A 12388-nucleotide genomic window follows, 5' to 3' on the forward strand; every position below is an offset into this window, starting at 1 on the left:
ACAGGAGTGTCACCTGATGAAGGATCAACTTCAAATGACAGAAAAGCGGATGGAGGAGAACAGAGCCAGGTATCGTTATTACAGTTCTTTTTATTTTAACTGGTTAACACAGTATAGTACAATGAATTGTCCCAGCATTTGCAAATAGTACTGTACTTCCCTTGCATGTGGGAAAGGAGAGCCAGTTGCAGATGAACTTTTCAACTATTTGTTGAATGGCAATGGTGAACAGTTGAACACAAACACAGTCGGCACACTTGAGCAAGTGCGCCTCTTGGCATTGCTCATGCCCAGACACTCACATCCAGACTCACAGTCAAATGCAACTGTCAGATATGTGTTGTATTTTCTCTCCGTATGCTTGCATTTTCTTTGTGTTGAAATATTTTAACAATGTTTAAAATGTGCTGTTTAATTAATTTTTTAGAAAGTATCCATATTGAAAATGAATTAGATGGCAAATTTTTACCTAATGCGGGTGGATCTGGAATGTATCCTGACGAAACGGGGGGTTTCTGTGTCAGTGTTTCTGCTCTTCTGTTTATGTTTAAATAACCATTGCAGCTTGATTGTGTTTCAGGAACCAGCAGTTTGAAACAGAGCAGGCTGAACTGCACCAGAAGTTGTCATGCTTACAACAAGAGCTGAGTGTATTAAAGCACCAGTATGACTTGTTGCTGGAGCAAGTGGGCCAACAAAACCATCTCATACAGCAGCTCCAACGGAGCCCCCAAGAAAACTTGAGCCCCGCAGAGCCTGAAGAGGCAGACATGACTGGTGAGTGCAAACAAATGCTAATGTCATAAGGGCTTTTTATTTGAACCATGACACATTGAGATTGACTTATCTGTAATGGTAATTCCAGCGGAGGCAGCAAGCCACATTGATGTTGAAGCCACTGTGGAACCAGCATTAAATTCATTGACAGGAAATGAGGCCAAATTGGAGGAACTGTCAATTCAACCTGATGAGTCCCCCAGGTATGGCAACATTTCATTTGAACTACTCAAAAATACACATTTAGGAGCAATACAATGAATCTTCCTTTAATCTTGTAGTGAAACGGAACAAATCCTTGAGCCGGATGTAATCCAACCAGAGATGATCGAGGAACATGTGGAAGAAGACAGAGATGTATGTATCGAAGTTAGACACCAAATGCAGATAATCGACGGGAAACTATTTGATCAGGTATAAGAGAATTGTTTTTGATTGAGTTCTCCCTTGACCAGGTTGCTGATAAATGTTTTTTTTTTAAATATGATCTGATAAACAAATTGAATTTGGCTGCGAATTTTTAACCCACTTGTAGGTTCAGGAGGAGAGCATTGCCTGCAACGTCCTTGAACATGAAGCCGCTACCTTACACTCAATCAGTGAGTAATGAAATACACACATTTGCTGCTTACATTTTCTGGACATACATAATATGAAGTTCACTGAACCCTTTCTCTATAATCATATATAACTTTCAAGCATTATAAATTTTTACCCTTGTTGAGTTCAAAGTCACATAACTTGTGTGTTGATATTCCGTCCAGCAGGCACAGAACCTGTGCAGTTACAAGACGACCGCAAAGACCTCTCAAAGCGGGAAGAGGAAGTCCGTGCCCTGCTTTCTGAGATTGACCTGCTCACGTCAGACCTAGCACTGAGGAAGGAATTGACCTCAGACCTCCAAGCGCAAGTCCAAAACTTGGAGCAGAAAGTTGATGGGGCGGAAGAGGAAGCACGTTGCGCAGCAAATAAGCTGAACAATGTTTTGAAGGAGAAGAATAGCTTATCTGAGCAGGTGCACAAGAGAACAATGTATTCCTAGTCTAGGAATAGCATTTGTTGTTAAACTGTGATACCAATTCTATGTTTGAATCTAGTTGTCTCAGCTGTCAGATGAAAGAGAAACCTTAACGCTGCAGCTCCAAACAGCTAAATGCCAGCTAGCTGATGTTATGGAAATGTTGGAAGGACTCGAAATGACCAAAGGTAAATTCTTGATTTGTGAAATGGTAACATTGCCAGATATTTCTAGTTCTATAACTCATTAACAAGCATGTATGTCCCGAACAGCGATTGAGTTACAGTGCGTTATCTTTTTTTGCTGTGTAGGTGGGTGGGACGAGAAGTTCCTCCAGCAGGAAAGCGAGCTGAAGAGGGTTCGCTCCGAGAAAGCCAATCTGGAGCAACACATCCTAGACTTGGAGTGTGAGCTGGAGGCCCTGCAGGAGGAGCGCCGCAAGCTGGGGAATGAGCTCGAAACTCAGAAGAGGACTTGCTCGGGCTTGGAGCAGCAAATCGAAACGCTCACCTCTGAGGTGGGCATTCATTCACCGCTCAAACGTCAGCATACAAGATATTTACAGCATTGCAAATCATTATAATCAAGCCGGGCAAATTCGCCCATTTGTGAGATTTTGGGAGGGATACCCATCTTTATATTTTATTTGCTAATAAACTCAACTATTCACTTTTTTTTTTTGCTGCACTGAGATTGAAGTGAACCAATAGGAGTGTTTCTTTGTCACCATCTTTTGGACTTTTGTTGCAAAGTAACTATATTGAAGTGAGTTGAGCAGTGTCATGTAGTGCTTTGCCTCCATCTTAATATTGTCTTGGTGCAAAGGAAGTATTTTGATACCATCTTTTGGCATCTTCATGCTAAGGAACTATGTTGAAGTGAGTTGAAGAACTTTGTTGTTCTTTGTTGCCATCTTGTGACATCTATTGGCAAATGCTCACGTTTGGCGGGGGTTAGGGGGGAGTAGTTCCTCACAGATTTTTGCAATCCGTTGCAAAACTTGGTCCTTACCCGCTGCTAATAGTGGGGATTCACTGTAGTAAAGTGTTTATCTCTCTTTTTACATCTAAAAAATGAATACATTAAACCCTGGTTATGTTTCCAGTATAAAAGTATTAAAGTATAAACCCACAACTCCTGAATGTCCACTTGAAATGCGCCTTCTACAATTTCAGCCTAAAATCCTACATTCTTGTTGACACAAACACGATGAATAAATTATAAACTAATTTCACAGTCAGTGCAAAACCAGTGAACATATTATTAAGGCTATGATGATGAATCAGCTGCACAATATGATGCAATTACGGGACACGAGAGCAGCAAAGGTTTACTGTATTTAATGTCGTTCTTGTACAGTGGATCGTGTACCATATGCTGTTTTCTTTTTAAGACAATCCAGCTACGATCCGAACTGGTTTCCTGCGCCGAAGAACGAGAGGAGCTGAGTCAGGCTGTTGGTCAATTGCGAGAGATACTACACGGGATGGAGACCACCGACCGTGACACCAGGTCTTACATATCCATTCTGCAGAATGACATCCGAGATGCAAACAGGGAGAACGAAGCCCTGCAAGGCAGCATAGACAAAATGAAGGCGGAGAGGCAACAGGTACACAAATAACTATTGTGTTTGAATAAGCTTGTCCAAATCACAAAGGACGTCAATCTCATTGACCTGATGCTGTGATGCTATGACAATATTTTTTTTTTCTGTCTCAAGCTGTTGGAGCAGATGAATGTGTTGGAGGAAGCCATGTCTCAGCAGACTGAAGAGAAGGAACAATTGATTGGGCAGCTTGACAAGATTAAGGAAGCTCACACGTCTGCCAGTCAAAACACAGAGACCATGTTCAGCAAAATCCAGGTGGAGATGAAGAGTGATGAAAGCGTGTCACTAAATGTAGCCTTTCAAAATGATACGATAATTCCTCTCTGTTTCTTTGCCAAGGCTTTGGAGGGACAAGTGCGACAGCTGACGCAATCTTTGGAGTCTTCCCTACTTGAAAAAGGTGAAATCGCTTCTCGACTGAACTCCACAAAGGACGAGGTCCAGCAGATGCGCACCGGCATCGAAAAGCTCCGTGCCCGCATCGAATCTGACGAGAGGAAGAAGCAGCATGTGGGCGAACTCCTCAGAGGTAACTTCTACCCATCTTTTTGCAGCGTTGTTACACTTCTCAATATTGTTAGTGTCCTGACCAGGAATATGTGTGTCTGTAGCCGCTCAGAGGAAGTCTGACTCACTGCAAGACCGCATTGACGCTCTACACCGAGAGAAGGAGGATGCAGAGCAAGACCTTGAGGAAGCTGTCCTTCAGGTACTCACAGACATACCTGGAAGAACATAAATGCTCAAAGACAAAGTTTGTGACACAATGTTGTACCGCTTACCCTTGACTTGCAATCTGATACAGACTGAGACCCTCAAAGCTGAGCTGGAAGAGGAAAGGATCAAGGTACAGTATGTACTGGACATTCATGTGAAACTGTGTCATTACCTGATGTCGTATTCACCAAACATAGCAACGTACACTCATTGGCCACATTGTGTACCTCACACAAACCAATAAGATCCAATAAAATGTTATTTATACATTAAAAAAAAGTTACTGTGTTTTGTTTATTTGGTCCTTCTGAGAAATTAAGCGCCTTTTTGGGGACATACACAAGCCTGATTTCTCACCAATTCATTTGAGCATCTTGCCATGTCCTGAACCCGATGCCCCAAAAATTCACTCAGGAGCTCCTTCCCAATAATCAGCCCCCCCAAACCAGTTTCACAACCCCTCCCAGAAATTGAACAGGAAGTCGGTCATTTAGGTATGAGGCAGCGCTGATGGCCAAATTCCAGGGTTTACAAACTCCGATTAGGGAATAAACCACAACAGACCCTAATTGCAAGTACCGGTCATCATCTGAGAACAAGCGTAATACAAAGTGTGCTGTTTTTTTGTTTTGTTTGTTTTTACCTGATTCGCTTATTGTCTCTGGCCCCCAGGTGGATGAAGAGAAGAGAGGTCTTAGTGAAGAGCTCCTGAAGCTTTCTGCCACTCTGGACAGCTTGAGATCTGAGAAGGAGGCTCTGGAGCGAGAGCTGCAGATGAAAAACGAAGAGCTGGAGGAACTGAAGGCTACCAAGGAGGAATTGGAGCGAGGCCTGAAGAGGGCAGAGATGGATCATAGAGAAGAGGAGGAAAGGCAGAGGTGCAAGGTGGAGGAGTTGGAGAGGCAGATGAGGGAGGAGGCGGGGAAACAGACGAGGCTGGTGGATGACCTCCAAGTGCAGCTTGAAGCGTCTCATCAACGAGAGCTGTCTTTTGAAGAAAAGAGCACAGAAATGGAGAGGGAGCGAGAGAGAATGAAGAGCCTCCTGGAGAAGCTGGAGGAAGAGAAACAACATCTGCAGGAGTCGCTGCAGGAGTGGAAGATGCATGGAGAGGAGTGGGAAAGACAAAAAAACAATCTGACGACTTGCATTGAGGGTTTGGAAGAAGACATTGTAAAGGCCAAACAGACGGATGATAAAAAAGAGCTAGAAGGAGAAAATAGACGACTGCGAGACGAAAAACAAAGACTAGAGCAGGAGAATGAGAAGCTCCATTCTAGCAAGGAGGAGAACATTGCCCTGAAGCAGGAGAGAGACAGAGTAGAGGAGGACAGACACAGGCTGGAGGGCGAGATGAAGACGCTTCAAACGGCCTTGTCGCTTGTGGAAGAAGAGAAGAATAGTTTGTCCTTAGTTCTTTCTGCGCTGGAACAAGAGAAGCAAAGAGCTGCAGACGAAAAGGAGAAACTGTCGGAGGAGCAACAGAAGCTTCAGTCCACGGTTGTCTCCCTGGAGGAGAAGCTGGAAACACAGCAGCTGTCTGTCTCCAAACTCAACGAGCAAGTACGCACACCTACCGTCCCCAATTTAAAATGTCTGTAATGATACAAAATGAATAAATGCACATTTATAGAAGCAAAAAACACAAAATGCAAACCCGTCCAATACGAATGGTGGTTTGAATTCCCCCCCTTAATTCCTGCAACTCCTTTTTTCCCCGTCCAGGTGTCTGAGCTGTCGACTCGTGTCGCTCACGTGTCCAAAGAGAGAGACGCCACCCAAAACAAGTTGAGACTTTGGATGAAGACTTGCAAACAGCTGGAGCAAGAGAAGATGCTCCTACTGAGCAGCTCAGGTTGGTTTACTTGACACTCGGGCTGCCACACACGATTATTTTGCCAGTCGAATAATCACCATCAGTCGTCGCGATTTGGCAACTAATCGTATCATATATAAATCCCAGCATATCGCACCACCAAACAGCTCCTCTTATGTACCCTTTATTAACTTACAGCTTCAATTCTTTAAGGTTTGTCCCAATTAATAATGAAGTCAACCATACATTCAGCTTTGCTTCATCTTTGCAGCTTGTATAAGCATTCCTGACATGTTTATACATGATAGAAGCGATGCCTTGGCCTTTAAATTCCTTTAGCTGAATATGTTAGGCGCATTTTAAAATGGAACCCCAAAAAAAATCATTCAACGCAGAGTTGCACTTATACTGTTAAACAATAAATACAAAAAGTAATAGAGTACAGTATAGCACTTATTTGGTTTTGTTTTGAATTAGCCTTTATCCACAACCTTTTCCTTTAATTTAAAAGCGGTAAATTGATCCGCTAATGCTAGCTTCCAGACAAAACTGACTGTATGTCAGAAATAAAAGCAGGCATTAGCCACACCATGTTTCCTTTGTCGACGCTCGTTTATCACCGCTGTGCTGCCATAAAAGGGACATTTGCAGCATATGATTTTTGGTTAAATGCGCCCAACCCTTCCCCCTTATTAAAACACATGTATTTAAACACAAAAAAAGTGCAAGCATCAAGTGTACATACTGAATTTTATTGTTAAGTGCTGTGTGCGCTGAACTCCCCTAGATGGCTGTAATGCCCAAGGTATGGAGTTCTATAGCTCTTTAATGGTCAGAAGAACCAGAAACCTTTACCACCTCACGCGTACGAAGCAAGCATTATGATAGACGTAGGGCCAGATATGCCTGATTTTCAAAATAATACTTTTTTTCAGACTCCGATGAGCCAAAAAAATCTATAAATACTTTTTTCGGTCTTTCTGTTAAGTCCTGTACAAAATGTTCCATGGAACAGTACCAATTGGTAACACTATATTTATAATAACGTAGAAATATGTCAAACCTCATGACTAACGATCACTATAAATGAAAAAAATCCAATGCATTTTGAAAATGGACCTGCTTCCCCCCCCCCCAGATGGTCTGTGCAGTGAAGCTTCACAGGTGGAGGATAAGCAGCTGCAAATTCAAGCAGAGGAGAGGAAGAAGGAGGTAGAGGAGCTGAAGTCATCCCTTAAGGAGGCGAGAGCGGAGTGTAAAGAAAGATGCAAAGAGGTGGAGGAGCTCAAGGCGGCCCTGGACGCTCGCAGCAGAGCTCTGGAGGAGGTCAAAGGGGAACTCAAAGAAGTCGAGCAGCTGGTGGAGGAGAAGACGAAAGAAGTGGACGACACCATGAACAAATACTGCAGCTTGATGCTGGAGGTGCACAAGCTGGAGGTGGCCAATGAAACCCTGACGACGAGGCTGGAGTATTTGATCGCGAGCAAACCCGCCAACAAAGACAACCTCAACCACTCCGGGACCGCTGACGGCCGCAGACGCTCGACGAGGTCCTCTACCAAAAAACTGGATGTCCAAACAGAAAACTCTGCTCGTTCGACTCCGCAGAAATCACCACCGGGCTCCTCACCCGGGAAGAGGGGTCATAAACATATGAGCAATAAGGACAGCGCCCAGGAGGCTCTTCACAACCTCACCAAGAAGATCAGAGCCAACGCTGTGACCACGCCAAAACAGACTACCGAACAGGAGGACGAGTTCAGGCCCGAGGGGCTTCCAGAGCTGGTACAGAGAGGTATGAATGCCCTGCGCCTTTCGCATCATGCACTTGAACATCCGTAGATGTAGTGGAGTCACGATTTGTTTCTGTTAGGCTTTGCTGACATCCCGCTGGGTGAGGCCAGCCCCTTCATCATGAGGAGAACCACTGCGAGACGCTGCAGCCCTCGACTGACTGCCAGGCAGACATTAGACAGCAAGGTAAGCACAAACACAACTGAGTCACCAAAGAGTATTGTGAGGTTAATATGACACATATTGTCATGTAAGGGTAGGGTTGGGTGATTTATTTTAATTTCCATTAATCAGCAGACAACCTATGCAAAATCCTTTTCACATTGTTTTCTGTATGCAAAAAAAAAAAAGAGTCCGGAAGGCAATCAGAGTTAATGGCGCTGAATATCGCCAAAGACATGGTGCATATTTATACTTCCACCTGTCAGCGAGTGAGGCTGAGTGATACCACGTACCGTTTACATACTTGTTTTATTACAGTGTCATTTTTTTTCTTCACAAGGATACATTACTTATGAGCTTTTGTAAAAAAAAATAAATAAAAAATAAAATTATAAGCAAAGGGAAATTAATTAATCAATTAAAGCTGTAAATGGAATGGAAATGCGGGTGGGGGGCTAGATTGAGATGTTATACTCAGGTCATAGCTCTCAGCCCCACGCGAAGGCTTCATTGTCATGGGTGTGGGACAGCGGTGTGAAATTATCACTGGACACTGATTTATAGTATCTGACTCTGGTTTCTGTTCAAAAGGCAAGAGCAGATAAATGTCCGATTTTCTGTGACGCCTCTGTTAGTTTTGGGGGATCTTGGCATCCACTAGGACCTCCCGCATTCGAGTCACCTCAATTGGAGATTGTGAAGTCTTCGAATATTTCTCTCAAAATGTCCACCCCGCTTTCTTTCCTGTACCTGCTCTTTCATATTGTTGTTGTTTTTTTTTCATCACCAGGTGCCTCCTTCCTCGACTGACAAGTGTGAAGAAGTGGTCGCTCCTCGTTCGCACGAGTCACCAGAGCAAGGGGACAACTGTCATGTTCAGTAAACCCAAACACACAGCACTGTGGTCTCGGACGACATTTACAGTTAATTACACTATACTTCTTTGAACACCATTTTAGTCGTTCAAGTCAATCCTTACAGTTATCATGCACCATTTATTTTACGTAATTTCTAAGTGGTTCAATGCAGGTGATAATATGAAAAGCAGCACTCGGGACACAATAGACCTTATTTGCAACATATCAGTAACAGCTAGCATGACAACTTCCGCAAGTGAAAACAACATTCCGAATTCCTCTGGCGGTATTTAAATCAGTTTCTCAAATTCACATTGTTACATTGTTTTTGTCTTGCACTGTATATATTTCATTGTCCACTAAGCCGTGTTTTCAGCCTGTGTTCCTTTTACTGCATGCTGTAGATAATGTTAACTCCAGCAATGAGTCCTGTGTTCCAGGATCTTCTTTCCTTCTAACGCCAGCTACCTTTTCATGTCCTTTTTTTTTTTTTTTTTTTTTTTTTTTGGTGCTTGGACTGCTTCACCTTCTGATATTTTTATAGCTTGGTATCTTTTGTTTTTCTAATTACAGTTTGAGCATATTCAAGCATTTTATGACGGGAAGTTGCTTATAGTTAATGTGCAGGTGTAGGAGGTTACTGGTTATTGTGAATACTTGTTATTTCTCACTAAACTTTTTTAAACAACCTTAAAGCGTGTGTAGTCTGTCTTGAGCAAAGCCTTTCTGCTAAATCAGTTTTTTTTTCTTTTGTTTTGTTTTGTTTTTTTAATTTAGCATGACTAATTGTGAATGGGGATCCTGTTAGCATAATTCTGTGGTGCGTCACCACACTAAACTGACACAAAGTCAACACTTGACTGGTCCAAACAGTTCAGGCTCAATGTGTGGTGTTTGCACACTTGAGTCAGGCGTCACTCGTTCATCTTTCTTTTGTGAGTCGACCTTTACGATGTCCCAACCACAATTCACTGTTGATACAAAATTGCGTCCCAAACGGTTCCATGCAGGTAAAACAACTATACTTCCCCTTTAATAAAGTGTGATAGTCATGTGCTTATCTATTATCTATGTATGTGGCTAATTAGCAATGAGTAATTGTTCTGTTTATAACTTCATTGTTTTGCACCCATACTCTTACTAAACGCAATTAAGAGTCAGCTGCTGTGGTCTTTTTTAGGCAGCAGTTTTGCATTTTTATAGTGACCTATGGTATTCTTAAGAATGGGGGAGGGGAGGATTCGCAAACGTAATGCAGATGTGCCACATTGCACCCTTAGAAGTGGAGGAAAAAAAAGATTTATTTTTCAAGTTAGACTGAGAATTTTTGAAGGCCAGACAAAAGCCTGGGATTTTTAAGTCGGCACAAGACAAAACATTTGCCTTGAATCATTCTTCTGGCCGACAACATGAAAGATTTTAAATCAGGCATTCAGAGGGGAAGAGCTTGCTTCTCCATATCTGTTGCATTGTCCTCCAATATTTCAATCGATCAATCACGATTTTAACTCTGGTTGAATTTGCCTCTCTACATCGTTTTTTTTTTTTTTTTTTTTTAATGTGATGTCATAGGCGGAAATTGTACAAAGTAACAAGCCTCTTTTTACAAAGGTGCAGAAAATGCAAACATGTTTATTTTCAGATGTAGGGAGTAAAAGAAAAATAAGTTGCCAGCAGATATCTGTAAAATCGACTAAAGTACAATCACCAACTCTTTGCTCTGAAAGTCACACCACTAGGCCTATTTTGACTTGGAAGGGAGAGAAAAGGATCAAAATAGGCGTAACTATTGATATGTGCATAATTGGAAGGCCTCTTGTGTTTTTTGTTGTTGGGGTTTTTTTTTTTTGTTGTTGCTGTTGTTGTTTTGTTAGTTGTTTTTTTTTTTATGTGGGTCGAGTTTCATGATGCAGACGGCTTCTGATCAATGTCCATTGATCTTTTCTGCTTATAGACATTAAGGTTATTGATGTGTCAGATGAGGTCAGCTTGACCTCATGACCGCTTGAAGCCAATCTCGGCAACGCACGGTTAAAGCACTCGGGCGGTTGAAAGCACCTGAGAGCAGTGCATTGTGGGTTATGGGAACGGAGAGAGCCGGATGAGCCTTCCACACACCCCTCAGAGGGGATACTGTTGACGGAAGCCGCGGTGCCAGAACCAACTGTGGCCTAGCACACGGGAAAAGTGGGGCCATGTTATGACTGGCACCGACTGCCGAACGTGTTTGTGTTTGTGTATGTGTGAGTGTGTCTGCAGGCTGGATGGAGAGAGCGACCGACTGTCCCAACCCTGGGCTCTATGCATGAATTGAGCCATTCTCTGGCTGGCAACGCTGTATAAGCAGCAGCCAGTGTCAGGAAGTGACACCAGGCTGCAGAAAGAACACTTGATCTCCTGCTAGAACATTTGATTTACCTTAAAACAACACCGTGGTGACATTACTGTATGAGTGTGACTCCTATTTGCCCAATTTAATAAATTAATTCCTGCTGAGTCCGTCGCACGACAATCGCAAGTGACATGTAACAGGGTGTAAGAGCCTTATTGAGCCAAGGCACCTATTTTACTTCATAAAAAAAATATATGCTCATACTTTTAAATAAGAGAGAGCTTTAGGCCCAAGCCCAAAAGGCAGCCAATGCATAACTTTATTTATTTATTTTTAAGGTAAGAGCGGAGAACAGTTTTCAAAAAGAGTTACGTGAAGAGGTAACTTTTTGAGTAGCCAATATACAATAATTGTGTTTGGGTGGGTAGGGGGTTGGGGGGGGGTATTTCCTCGTTAGCTCAAGTTATCTTTGGAGGAGTTTTTTTTGTTTTTGTTTACTTTTTTGTCAAGCTACCCCACTGGTGACAAAGTCTCAAGAGATTATCTGTGCATCGACCTTAACGTCATTAACTCATATTGACCGGGGGGTGTCCGCATGGCTGCAAACAATTGCACACGCAGCAATTGAGCCATTCTTCCTTAACCAGACTGCAGGCGTTTTCCTTTCTTCCTTTAAATAACAGCAAAGAGCTGACTCCGCATTTAAGGAACCCAAAATAGGCAAATGGTCATAAAGAAAGCTCAGTAAAAGCCTCTGGATGTTTTACATCATCTGATTTGTGTAGTTATTATGTTTGCAAACATTTAACCCGCCTGAGGGACATCCCATTCAAAGACTTGTGTTGGAAGGACAAAAAACTGCATGCAGTAATCTTGCTCGGTTTTAAGGATTGCTGCATGTTGCGGAAAGAATGTAACCTGCAAATTTGTTTAATTTATCTAAAGTTAAGCTAAAAACATAATTTAAAAGATAAGTGATGGGTTGAAGACTCCTGCATGTAAAACTGAAAAGATTTGACTCTGTTGTCTGACTCATATACCAAATTATACTCACCTAAACTAATACAATCAGGTTAGACAAACTTTAATAACATCGCTGGAAAGGATGACAGCAAACATGGCAAGAGCTGAACTAAAGTATATTTTCTACTCGTACAAACATATTTACACTCTAAAAGACATTCATGTGGCATTCACCAGTAGTAGAAATATGCTTTTAAAAAAAACACGCAGTGTAGAAAAATACACAAAATTCATCAGCTCGTCATAAAACACATATTGGGCACATGTGGCGCAAAAAAAA

General features: G+C 42.4%; 1 protein-coding gene across 2 annotated transcripts; it reads left to right on the top strand.

Moving 5' to 3' along the window:
- The first annotated feature begins 6 nt into the window (after positions 1-6).
- cenpf (centromere protein F) lies at positions 7-9805 on the top strand. Of its 2 annotated transcripts, none has more exons than XM_019891723.1 (18): positions 7-69; positions 581-777; positions 866-980; positions 1059-1191; positions 1313-1376; positions 1542-1792; positions 1875-1983; positions 2107-2312; positions 3189-3407; positions 3519-3662; positions 3747-3936; positions 4019-4116; positions 4213-4254; positions 4797-5687; positions 5850-5979; positions 7079-7735; positions 7814-7920; positions 8687-9805. In XM_019891723.1, exons 1-18 carry the CDS (start codon positions 17-19, stop codon positions 8777-8779), a joined length of 3699 nt encoding a protein of 1232 aa, XP_019747282.1. In that variant the 5' UTR covers positions 7-16; the 3' UTR covers positions 8780-9805. The 2 variants fall into 2 exon arrangements, with proteins under 2 accessions (XP_019747282.1, XP_019747292.1); XM_019891733.1 differs by having other exon boundaries at positions 1545-1792.
- Positions 9806-12388: the final 2583 nt, after the last annotated feature.

Source organism: Hippocampus comes, unplaced genomic scaffold, assembly GCF_001891065.2.
Source record: "Hippocampus comes isolate QL1 unplaced genomic scaffold, H_comes_QL1_v1.1 scaffold275, whole genome shotgun sequence".
Taxonomy (NCBI): Eukaryota; Metazoa; Chordata; class Actinopteri; order Syngnathiformes; family Syngnathidae; genus Hippocampus; species Hippocampus comes.